General features: G+C 68.9%; 8 protein-coding genes across 8 annotated transcripts; 5 read left to right on the top strand and 3 right to left on the bottom strand.

Moving 5' to 3' along the window:
* Positions 1–531: 531 nt before the first annotated feature.
* On the bottom strand, positions 532–1158 carry MICPUCDRAFT_41664 (uncharacterized protein; the record flags this gene model as incomplete). Its single annotated transcript, XM_003061451.1, has 1 exon — positions 532–1158. The coding sequence occupies one exon, from the start codon at positions 1156–1158 to the stop codon at positions 532–534; it is 627 nt and encodes a 208-aa protein (XP_003061497.1).
* Positions 1159–1455: 297 nt separating this feature from the next.
* On the top strand, positions 1456–2703 carry MICPUCDRAFT_51234 (uncharacterized protein; the record flags this gene model as incomplete). Its single annotated transcript, XM_003061689.1, has 1 exon — positions 1456–2703. The coding sequence occupies one exon, from the start codon at positions 1456–1458 to the stop codon at positions 2701–2703; it is 1248 nt and encodes a 415-aa protein (XP_003061735.1).
* A 164-nt stretch (positions 2704–2867) lies between these two features.
* On the top strand, positions 2868–3209 carry MICPUCDRAFT_51233 (uncharacterized protein; the record flags this gene model as incomplete). The annotated part of the gene is made up of 1 exon (XM_003061688.1): positions 2868–3209. The coding sequence occupies one exon, from the start codon at positions 2868–2870 to the stop codon at positions 3207–3209; it is 342 nt and encodes a 113-aa protein (XP_003061734.1).
* Positions 3210–3331: 122 nt separating this feature from the next.
* Positions 3332–5234, top strand: MICPUCDRAFT_51232 (uncharacterized protein; the record flags this gene model as incomplete). The annotated part of the gene is made up of 1 exon (XM_003061687.1): positions 3332–5234. The coding sequence occupies exon 1, from the start codon at positions 3369–3371 to the stop codon at positions 5232–5234; it is 1866 nt and encodes a 621-aa protein (XP_003061733.1). The 5' UTR covers positions 3332–3368.
* Positions 5235–5324: 90 nt separating this feature from the next.
* Positions 5325–6713, bottom strand: MICPUCDRAFT_51231 (uncharacterized protein; the record flags this gene model as incomplete). The annotated part of the gene is made up of 3 exons (XM_003061450.1): positions 5325–5956; positions 6144–6489; positions 6567–6713. 3 exons carry the CDS (start codon positions 6711–6713, stop codon positions 5325–5327), a joined length of 1125 nt encoding a protein of 374 aa, XP_003061496.1.
* A 201-nt stretch (positions 6714–6914) lies between these two features.
* On the top strand, positions 6915–7541 carry MICPUCDRAFT_51230 (uncharacterized protein; the record flags this gene model as incomplete). Its single annotated transcript, XM_003061686.1, has 1 exon — positions 6915–7541. The coding sequence occupies one exon, from the start codon at positions 6915–6917 to the stop codon at positions 7539–7541; it is 627 nt and encodes a 208-aa protein (XP_003061732.1).
* Positions 7542–7730: 189 nt separating this feature from the next.
* MICPUCDRAFT_62997 (WRKY transcription factor) lies at positions 7731–9109 on the bottom strand (the record flags this gene model as incomplete). Its single annotated transcript, XM_003061449.1, has 2 exons — positions 8775–9109; positions 7731–8500 (listed from the first exon to the last, which is right to left on the bottom strand). Exons 1-2 carry the CDS (start codon positions 8980–8982, stop codon positions 7731–7733), a joined length of 978 nt encoding a protein of 325 aa, XP_003061495.1. The 5' UTR covers positions 8983–9109.
* Positions 9110–9349: 240 nt separating this feature from the next.
* On the top strand, positions 9350–10571 carry MICPUCDRAFT_48277 (uncharacterized protein; the record flags this gene model as incomplete). Its single annotated transcript, XM_003061685.1, has 3 exons — positions 9350–9386; positions 9803–9899; positions 10073–10571. 3 exons carry the CDS (start codon positions 9350–9352, stop codon positions 10569–10571), a joined length of 633 nt encoding a protein of 210 aa, XP_003061731.1.
* Between the last annotated feature and the right edge of the window lie 10 nt (positions 10572–10581).

Raw genomic sequence — 10581 nt, 5'->3', positions numbered from 1 at the left:
GCAGGTCGCGGTGTGGGTGGACGTCGCCGCCGCCGTCGCCGACGGCGTCGCGTTTTTCGTGCTCACGCCGGGCGTCGGACGCGATGGGGTGTTACATCCGCGGTACTTTCACCGCGCGTGCCGAGTGCTCGATCGCGCGAGCAGGGAGGGTGAGGCGCTGCCGCTGGCGGACGCGGCGGCGTGGAAGGACGTCGCCGAGAGCGACGACGACGACGGCGACGGCGCCGCGACGGAGGAAGGAGGAGGACGCGAGGCGGGCGGCTCCGAGTCGACGCCGAGCCGGTTTCCCGCGCGGTGGGGCCCGGAGCCGCTCGCGCAGACGATGGACTACCGTCCGCTACCGGGAGGGTACGGCCACGGAAGCGGCACGCTCGCGAGGTGGATACAGGAGAACATGGACGCGGACGCGAAGGGACGAGACGCGAACCAACTCGGGTGACGACGTCGAGCGGCGCCGACGTTTGTTACGAGGAAATAAACTGAGCATCTATCTCATGGAACGCGCGCGCGCGCCCGACGCGTCGACTCGACTCAGCGCGTCATCGACATCGCGTACACGAACTGGTTGAAATCGATCGTGATCCTCCCAACCTGGGTCGCGTCCGAGCGATCGAACGCGTCGAACGCCTTCCTCGCGCCGAAGAAGAAGAGAGAAAACGCGATGTACTGATCCAACGACAGCGAGAAGGACTGGTCGGGATCGAACGCCTTCATCGCGGTCGCGACCGCGGTCTGCTCCACGTTCCCGAACCCAGCGTGTTGAAGCGCCTGCGTGCACTCGCCCGCGTCGAGCGCGCCGTTCTTAGACCTGTCGAAGTGCTCGAACGACCCCCGCACGTTGTTTAGGAACGTCTGCATCTCTTTGAACTCGTCGTAATTGAGCGCGTCCGGCGTGGAGTCGTTCGGGTTCGAGCGCTTGTTGTGAAGCTTCACGAGCTGCGCGCACGTCTGCATGCTGAGCACGAGCCCGGTCGCGGCGAGCATGTTCTGCAGCTCCTTCGGGGAGACGGTCCCGTTGTGATCCATGTCGCACGCCTTGAACTGCTCCCACGCGGGATCCGTCGCGGCCGGCATGGCGTAGCCGACGGGCACCGCGTAGGTGGGCTGCACGAAGTAGCCGGGCTGCTGCGGCGCCATCATCACCTGCTGCGGCTGCATCACGACCCCGGTGGGGACGGCGTAGCCGTAAGACATCCTCAGAGAGGAGGGGGGGGGGGCGGCGAGTGCGGCGGGGGACCAAGAGTGAGGAGACGACGGTTGGGCGCCGCGGCCTCGTCCAGTCTTCGACGCGACGCCTTCGAGAATCTTATTCCGCCAGCTGGCGGATTTCTTTTCGTCGGCGCGTCCGAGGCACCTGTCCGAGGCGAGAGGGAGGCGGGTCGTCCTCGACCACGACGGGCGTCGTCCGCCTCGCCCGCCGTCACTCGAACGCGACGCGCGCGCGCTCGCTCGAGGATGACGTCGTCGCTCCCGAGGATCCGGACCGTGGCGGGCGACCGCGCGATACGACTCAACGCGACGCGCGCGGAGGCGGAGGAGGACGCGAGCGGGCTTTTGCGCACCCCCGCGGCGGGCGAAGCGAAAGCGACGAGACGCGCGGATATCGCGCCTCCGACCGCGGAGCCGCGCCCCCGCGCCGCGGACGCGGACGCGCGGCGACTCGTGTCGCGCCTGCGAGAGGTCCTCGCGACGACGACCGTGGGCGACCTCGTCCGCGCGAAGACCGCCGCGCGGCGCGCGTCGCGCGACGTCGACGGCGTCCTCGTCGTGGACGCGAAAGACAGCGTCGGAGACGCCCTGCGCGCGCTGTCCGAACGCGGCGTCCTCTCCGCGCTCGTGACCGAGCGCGACGAGGAGGACGACGACGAGATGGAGGAGGATGAGAAGGAGAAGAAGAAGAAGAAGAAGAAGAAGAAGAAGAACCCGCGCGCGGTGCGATACCGAGGGTTCCTGTCCGTGAACGACGTCGTGCTCGACCTCGTGTCCAGGGGCGCGGACGAAGACGCGCGCGAGACGCTCGTGCGCGGACTCGCCGCCGTCGCCGCCGGCGGCGGCGCGGCGACGGAAGTCGAACCGTCGCGCGAGGAACTCGAACGGGCGCGCGAGGCGTGGAACTGGCCGTCCCTCCCCGTGAGCGAGATCATGTCCCCCGTCAACTGGCAGGACGGACGCGTGATGTTCGCCCCCGACGACCCGTCGTTTGACGGCGTCTCGGCGCTTTCGCTTGTGGCGTCGCGATTTTTTCACGACGATCCCTCCGGCCCCACGTGTCACCGCGTCGCGTTGATGCGACGCGTAACGCCGTTCGAGGACGCGTTACACACCCACGAGCGCGCGACAAACGCGCGCGGCATCACGCACGGCGACATCGTCTCCATGTCCGACGTCGTCCGCTCGCTCCTACGCGACGCGTCGTCCGAAACGGCGGAGGCAGACGCCGATCTCGCCGCGCTCCTCGAACGCGTCACGCTGCGAGACCTTCGCCTGGACGAGAGCGTCGTGTTCACCGTCGACGCGGACTCGCCCGCGTTCGAGGCGTTCGAGCAGATGACGCGGCGCGGGCTGAGCGCCGCGGCGGCGGTCGGCGCGAAGAGGGGCCGCGATGTGAGCGGCGGCGGTACAGCTGGCGGCGCGAAGGACGTGGTGGGTAACGTCAGGTGCGTTCTATACACTGGTTCCCATACGACCGCGTTCGCGTGGTGAACGCCGATCCTTAAGGACTTTTGCCGTCGTTTCTCTCCGCTCACCCCTCGCTTTCAATCCCCGCCCTCGACGCCTTTCAAATCCACCTGACGCCTTTGAACTCCACCCCGGGCAACGTCAGCGCGTCGGACGTTCGCGGCGTCCTCCGCGGGCACTCGCTCGCGATGCCGCTGCGGGAGTACCTCGCCAAGGTGCGCGAAGACGACGCGGCGTCCTCTTCCTCTTCTTCTTCTCGTTCTCCTCCCACTCCCACTCCCACGCCGCCGCCGCGATTAGTGTTCTGTCATCGGTCGAGCACGTTCGCGTCCGCGGTGAGGTTGCTCTCCGACGCGCGAGCGCACCACGCGTTCGTGTTGAGAGACTGCGACGGCGACGCGGCGGTCGCGGCGAGCGCGGTCGCGGCGCGGACCGTGGGCGGGGTGGACGTCGCCGTAGACGATCTGTGCGGGATTATCACGCTCACGGACGTCCTGAGGAGGATCTGCTTCGAGGACGCGTGCGAGTGAGGCGTCGCGCACGTGAGGCGGCGGCGGCGGCGGCGGCGGTTGCATTTTTTTTTCAGACGACGATCAGAGCGATCCAAACAGAACCGCGTCACGTTCTTCATCTCATTCCGTCTTCCACCGAGCCTCGCCCTCCCCCCCTCCCACCGAGACGGCGGCGCCATGGCGATGTTCCTGGGGCTCGCCGGCGCGGCGTACAGCGCGTACGGCTCCGAGTGGGTGAGCGACTACGCCACCGTGGGCGGCGCGCTCAAGTCGAACTTCAGCGCGCTCGGACCGTTCAGCGCGGGCGACGTCACCGTCGGCCTCGTGTACCTGTGGGATCACGAGAAGAGCAAGCGCAGGGAGTCCGACCCCGCGACGTGCTCGAAGCCGCAGCCCGGGGACCTCGGCCCCGGGCCGTCGCCGGACGTCCTCGACGACTTCCGCGTCTTGTGCGCGATGTCGCAGGTGGCGTACTGGGAGGACAAGGACGCGGTGGCGAAATTCATGAAGCGTCACGGACACGAGGTGATCCATCACGACAACAAGACGGCGTTTCAAGAGCCCGCGTACATCGTGAGCGACTGCCGGGAGAAGAAAGAGGTGATGTTCATCATCCGCGGGACCTCCGGCGCCGCGGACGCGCTGACGGACGGCGACTGCGCGCCCGTGCCGCTGGACAGCGCGCTTCCGGAGTTCCAGGGCGCGACGGCGCATCGCGGGATGAAAAAAGCCGCGGACTGGCTCCTCAAGGAGTGCCTCGTCAAGCTGAAGCGAGCGATGGACGGCATAGGCTCCGGCGCGCGACTCACGGTGACCGGGCACTCGCTCGGCGCGGGCAGCGCCGCGATCGTGTCCATCCTCCTCAGAGAGCACTTCCCGAAGATGCGCTGCGTCGCGTTCGCGACGCCCGCGTGCCTGGATCTGTCGGCGTGCGTCGCCGCCGGCGCCGACGTCAAAAATCCTTTCATGACGTCCGTCGTCCTTCACGACGACGTCGTCCCGCGCGCGTCGCGGCAGAACGTGGACGACCTGAGAGTGCGCATACAGAGCATCGACTGGTATTCGCAGGCGACGGACGACTTCAACGCCTCCAAGGCTGGCAAGGCGGCGGCGTATACCAAGGTGGGCGTCGGCGCCGTCGTCGGAAAGGCGTCCTCAGTGGCGGGCTACCTCGGCGAGAAGTTCGCGGCCGCGACGAAGGAGGGCACGAGGGGGGGAAGCGCGAAGGCGACCGCGGGGAGCGCCGCGAGCGCGGCGAAGAGCGGCGCGGTCGCGGGCGCGAAGGCGACGACGTCGTTGGCGAAGTCGTTCGGCGCGAAGCTCGGCTTTGGAAAGAAAAAGTCCGCCGATGGGGATACGAGGGCGGCGGGCGACGAGGCGCCCGCGGGCGCCGCGGACGGCGAGCGGATGTTCATCGCCGGCGACGCGTCGAAAGACGACGCGCCCGCTCCGACGTTCTACGTCCCCGGCGTGGTCTACCACCTCCGAAGAGGGCCGACGTGCGCGGGAGGGAGCGTCGCGAGGGTCAAGCCGGACTGCGCGTCTCTGTGCGCGATTCAACTCTCCGGGTCGTTCATCAACGACCACTCGCTGAACGAGTACGTCGAAGCGCTGGACGCGCTCGCGATACGGAAGTCTCCGGGGAAGCCGAAGGAGGAGATACGGGGCAAGCTCGAGTGGCAAGAGGCCGGGGAGACGAAGTACAAGGTCGGGATGACGAACTGGAAAGAGCACGAGACGTTTGTCCTCGCGCACGAATTTTGTCTGAAGAAGAAAAACGAGGACGGAGAGCTGATGCCGAAGAAGGTCGACCTGTATCGCGGCGGGTACGTCCTCGAGAACGAGGGCGACGCCGGGCACGACTTCAAAGGGAAAGGCCCGCACGGGATCAAGATCGTGGACCCGACGAAGAAGAAGGACCCGATTCGGTTGTACGTCCCGAGCGGCGAGAAGGATTTGAAAAAGTGGATCAAGACGATTCGAAGGTGCATCGAAGGCGACGTCGAGGATCCGAAGTGCGCGCCGGAGCCGCTGTACAAGTGAGCGCGCGCGCCCGCGCGCGCGCGCGTAGTCTATTGAGTAAGACGTATTGTTATCGCCATTGCGAACGCGCGCGTTATGATGGACTAACGTTCATCTCAGACCGTCGCCCTCCACCTCGCCGTGCAACGCGTCCATGATGCGCCACAACTCCTCGCCCACGGACTCCTCTCTCGCGACGTCGGACGGCTCCAACTTTAACACCGGCCCGTCCGCGAAGCTGCTCTCGGTGCCGAAATACCCCGCGGTGTGCTCGCGCGCGACCGCGTCCGTCGACGTCGCGCAGTACACCGGCGCGGACGCGCCCTGTCGCGGCGACTTGATGAGCGCCCACTGCACCGGCTGAGACGCGTAAAACGCGAGCGGGTGCATGAACCGCGAGAGGTTCGTGCGGACCATCCCGGGCGTGCACGCGTGCACGACGATGGAGTCCCCGTGCGCGGCGCGCGTCTTCCTCGCGAGCGTCAGCGTCAGCGCCGTCGCCGCCTGCTTCGCGGTGCCGTACGTCTTGAACGTGTCGAACGCGAACGGGTCGCTTCCTTCGTCCGCCGCGCCGTCCGCCGCCGCCTCGCCGCGCTCGCCTCCCCGGCTCTGGAATATCTCCCTCGGGTCCCTCGTCATCGCGCCGTTCTCGTCGCACGCCCACACGAGCCGCTTCGCGACGTCGCCGGTCTTCTCGAGCTTCGAGCCGACGTATACGATCCGCGCGGCGCCCGGCGCGTCGCCTGCGTTTTTCGCCGCGCGTCTCAGGGTCGTTCCATACGAAGCGATGTCGGGGTGGAGTTCATAGGCGTCAGTTGGAGTTGAAAGGCGTCGATGGCGGGGATTGAAAGGGAGGGATGAGCGGAGAGACGCGCCGGGAAAAGTCCTTGAGGATCGGCGTTCACCACGCCGACGCGGTCGTATGGGGACCAGTGTATAGAACGCACCTCAGCGACGGCAACATCAACCGCGACAGCAGGTGCGGCGCGAGGCAGCACACCTGGAACGTCCGCTCGTGCCCGTCCGCCGTGCTCGTTCGCGTCTTGTACATCGCCCCCGCGTTGTTCACGAGGACGTCCACGGCATCGCGCGGGCCTTCGAACCCGGACGCGAACGATCGAACGGACGCGAGCGCGGCGAGGTCGAGCTCGCGCACCTCCACGGCGTCGTTGCCCGTGGAGGCGACGATGTCGCTCGCCGCGGACGCCGCGCGCGCGCGGTCGCGGCACGCCATGACGACGCGCGCGCCCCTGGACGCGAACTCGCGCGCGATTTCCTGCGGTGCGGACGGAGGAGGAGACGGGGGACGTGGAGGCGGCGATGAGTCGCGACGGACGATGAGAGCGAGACGACGACGAGCGTCGAGGACGACGTCGGCGGGTCGAGGGTGCCGTTCGGCCGCCGGTGGTCCGGGTCGCGGGGACGCGCCAGACCGATCCCAGAGTTGGCGCCGGTGACGACGCACAGCTTTCCCGCCATGCTCGCGGGCGCGGACGTCATGACCCAGACCGCGGCGGAGGACGCGCGGCGGCGCGCGAGCGGTGGAGTGCCGCCAGGCGATCTGATGGTTGTTATTATTTCCGCCACGCAGCTCCGTTCAGTCTAGTCATCTCGTTGGATCGAAGCGCGCGTTCGTCGTCGTCAGTCCGCGTCCGCGTCGCGGCGGGTGCGCGCGCGACCCGCGCGCGGGCGGTCGTCGGCATGCACGACGCGTCCTCGGGCCCGCGCCGAGGGAGCGGCGCGCGCGCGCCGACGGTGACCCCCGCGGTCGCGGCGCTGCGAGGGTACTACGGCCTGGACGACGGCGCCGGGGAACGGTCGCCGCGCGGGGTCGCGACGCTGGCGCGCACGCAGAGCGGCGGCGACTTGCCGTCCTTCTCGAGCGGCGTCGGCGCGATAGACAGCGACCTGCGACGGAGCTCTAGCCTCGCCGCGAGCGGCAGCGGCGTCGGCGGCGGCGTCGGCGGCGGCGGCGTCGGCGACGGGCGCGAGAAGAAGAAGTTCGCGATGCGCGAGCCGGGGTCGTCGTTGGGAGGGAGAAGACAGGAGGGGGGATTCCAAGGAAGAGACCGCGCGCTGATGTCGCCGCCCAGAGTGGCGACGGCCTCGGGCGCGGCGATCGTCCCGGGCGCGAACGTCGCGAGCGGCGGCGCGGGCGGGGGCTTCCTCGGGAAGCTGAAGTCGGCGGCGGCGGCGGCGGCGGCGGGCGGCGGCGGCGGCGGGGGAGGGGGGAGAGGCGGCGTCGGCGGCGCGTCGCGACCGCCCCACCCCGGGCAGAGCATCGCGAAGAGAGCGGGAGGAAGAGGCGGGAAGGGCAAGGGAGATTAGATCCGACCGACGCGGCGTCCGACACAACACTAGCGAGCGGACGAAGCCGAACACGAAACGCGAGTAGCGCAGACGGCGTCGTTTTGGTACTGTACACGTACGCGCGACGCGCGCTCTACAGAACACACCCTGGATCCCCCCCCCCAACACACAAACAACACAAACACACGTCCTCTCCGCGCCGATGCCCTACCGCGGCGTCGTCAAGAACGCGAGAGGGTCCAGCGGCGTCTCCGCGGTGTTCGGCGTCGGCACCGGGTCCCGCGGCGACGTCACCCACTTTTCTAAAACCGCCTTTCGCAAGCTCCGTCCATCGCTCCGCAACCCGGGCACGTTCCCGACGACGCCGCCGTCGCTTCCTCCGAGCGCGAGCAGCGGCGTCCCCGCCTCGTCCGGCGCGGAGAGATCCGAGCACAGCTTCAGCGCGGGCGGTCGCCTGAGCTTCTTTCGCGACGCGACGGACCGGGGTCCGCCGTCGCCGCCGCCGCCGCCGCCGCCGTCGCCGTCGCCGCCGCCGCCGCCGCCGCCGTCGCCGTCGCCGCCGCGCGCGCGCTTCCCGTCGCGGCGTCCCGAAGGCAGCGCGCTCGGGAGGTCGCCGAGGAACTGCGACCCCCCCGGCGTCGGCGCGTTGGATCCGCCGCCGCCGCCGCGATGCGCGCGCCCCGGGTTGGCCTTCTCCGCGGCCGCGATGGCGGCGTCGCGCGCGATCCGCGACGCGCGGTCGCGGCTCCGCGGAGACAGCGCCTCGAGAGTCTCCACCGCCCTCGCCTCGGCTTTGTCCCAGAACCTCGGCGTGAACGCGCGGTCCAACTGGCCGCCGCGCGACCCCGGGGTGAGGCCTCGGCCGTCGCGCGCGCGGTGGCTGCTGTTGCGGTCGGACACCGTCAACGGCGCGGGCTTCTTAAACGCGGGCTTGCTCGCGGAGTCGCCGGAGGGTCCGGTTTTCTTCTTCACCGAGCCTGGCGCGACGAAGCGAACGGACGCGATCGTGAGTCACCGCGCGGGGGGAGGGGAGGGACGGTCGCGGCCTCGCGAGCGGACGCGGGGTATCGAGGCGAGGACGAAGACGCTCGTCGCGGCGGCGGCGACGACGACGCGATGGACGCCGCGGGGGAACGCGCCGCCGCGCGCGCGCGCGAGACGCCGCGGGAGGCCGCGGCGCGCGCGTCGTCGCGTTGTTGACCGAGGCCGCGGGACGACGAGGTTTCGCGATCGACGGACGGAGGGACGCACCGTTCGCGTTTCGTCCCGGCGCCGGCTTCTCGTGGTTGTGCTCGCCCTCGTACGTCAGCGACGACAACAGCGAAGGGTCGCCCTCGACGTGCTTCCGCGCCGGGCAGTTCGCGCTCGTGCATCGGTAGTACGACCGCGGGAACGGCGCGCCTTTGATGATTTTCTGGCCGTATTTCCTCCATCGGTACCCGTCGTCGACGCCGGGCATGACGCGCGTGAAGACGTGCGCGCGTTAGCGAGTCGCGCGTGCTGCGCGTGTCGTGGTCTGCGCGCGCGTGCGAGGGCGCGGGCGGAGGCGGTGGATATCGAGCGTGCCGCGGGTCCACGAGAGTGGGCGCGCGCGAGCGAGTGTCGGGATCCGGGCAACGAAGCGACGAACATCATCGATCGCTCATCAGCTGTCGGCACTTTCGGTCAACGTTTTTTTGTTGGCAGGTTAAAAACGGGCCCATATTCCACCACACTTTTCGCGTGTGAGTCTGTTTTCTCCAGCTCGGATCGAATGCTGCGTGCCTTCACAAGCGGTCGCGCTCAAACGTTCCATCGCGCGCGCCGCGTCTCTTCCCGCGCGCGCCATGGCGACCGTCATCGCGGGTATCATGACCGTGACCGGTGCGTCCGCGTCGCGCGCGAGCTTCGTCGCGATCGAACTCCCCGGCCGACGCGCCGCGCGGACGTCGCGCCCGCGCGGCTATTCGAATCGCGTCGAGCGCCCTCGCCCGCCTCGACTTCGTCAACGTCCTCTTTCCTTTCCATCTTTTTTTCCATTCGATCGACGACGCCTCGCGCGCGCGCGCGCGCGCGCGACGCCTCGATCCTCGTCCGTCGACTGACGCGCCGTCCCCTCTCCCCCCGCGCTCGTCCTCGCAGTCGTCCAGGCGGATCTCCCCCCGGAGGAGAAGGGCCCGAAGCAAGTCAGCGTGAAACGTGCGTCTCGCGTCGCCTCGCATCCCGCCGTGTCGAACGAACAGAACGACTCGCGCGCGCCTCAAACTAATCTCAACTCGCCCCTTCCCCTCCTCGCGCAGTCGAGCTTCGCGAGTCCGCGGACGTTCGCCAGAAGGCGAAGACGTCCGTCCAGCGCGTCGTGGAGAACGTCATCAACTTCGACGAGTCCATGAAATTGTGCGTCTCCCCGCGCCCGCCGTCGCCGTCGTCGCCGTCGTCCGTCCTCGCGCGGCCGCACGAGATCTTGTTCTGTTGTTTCCCTTTTCGATCGATCGTTCGCGCCCGTCTCTCCCTCCTCTGACCGACGCCGCGCGTCCACCCGCCCCCCAACGCGCTCGCGCTCCCCGCAGCAACGTCCCCGCGTCATACGCCGGCGAGTTCCGCATACAGCTGTACAAGCAGAAGGAGAGCGTCATGGGCGGCAAAGCCGTCGTCGCCAACGCGGGCATCTTCGTCAAGAACATCGTCGCGCACGTCGTCAACAACGGCGCCATCGATAAGACGTTCAAGCTCTTCAGCAAAGACGGCAGCGCGTCCGGGGGTTCCGTGCGGCTGCTCATCGACTTCGAGCGGTTCCGCGACGCGATCGTCGTCCCACCGGGCGAGAAGTTCGACATCGACGCGCACAAGGTGAAAGAGGACGTCGCGGCGACGAAGCTGCAGAGCGCGTGGCGCGGGAAAAAGGCGCGCGACGAGCTTAGGCGCGTTGGGTCGGGCGGGGCGCTCCGGGCGCTGCTCGCGGTCGCGGCGGCGGCGGTCGTGGGCGGGCTCGCGTTCGTCGTCGCGAAGGGCGCGGAGGGCGGCGGGAGCGCGGTCGGGTCGAAGAGCGGCAAGGGGAAGAAGAAGTGATCGATTGGAC

This window comes from Micromonas pusilla, assembly GCF_000151265.4.
Source record: "Micromonas pusilla CCMP1545 genomic scaffold MICPUCscaffold_10, whole genome shotgun sequence".
NCBI lineage: Eukaryota > Viridiplantae > Chlorophyta > Mamiellophyceae > Mamiellales > Mamiellaceae > Micromonas > Micromonas pusilla.
The sequence above is the reverse complement of the archived record's forward strand: the minus strand, read 5'-3'. Positions and strand labels throughout refer to the sequence as shown.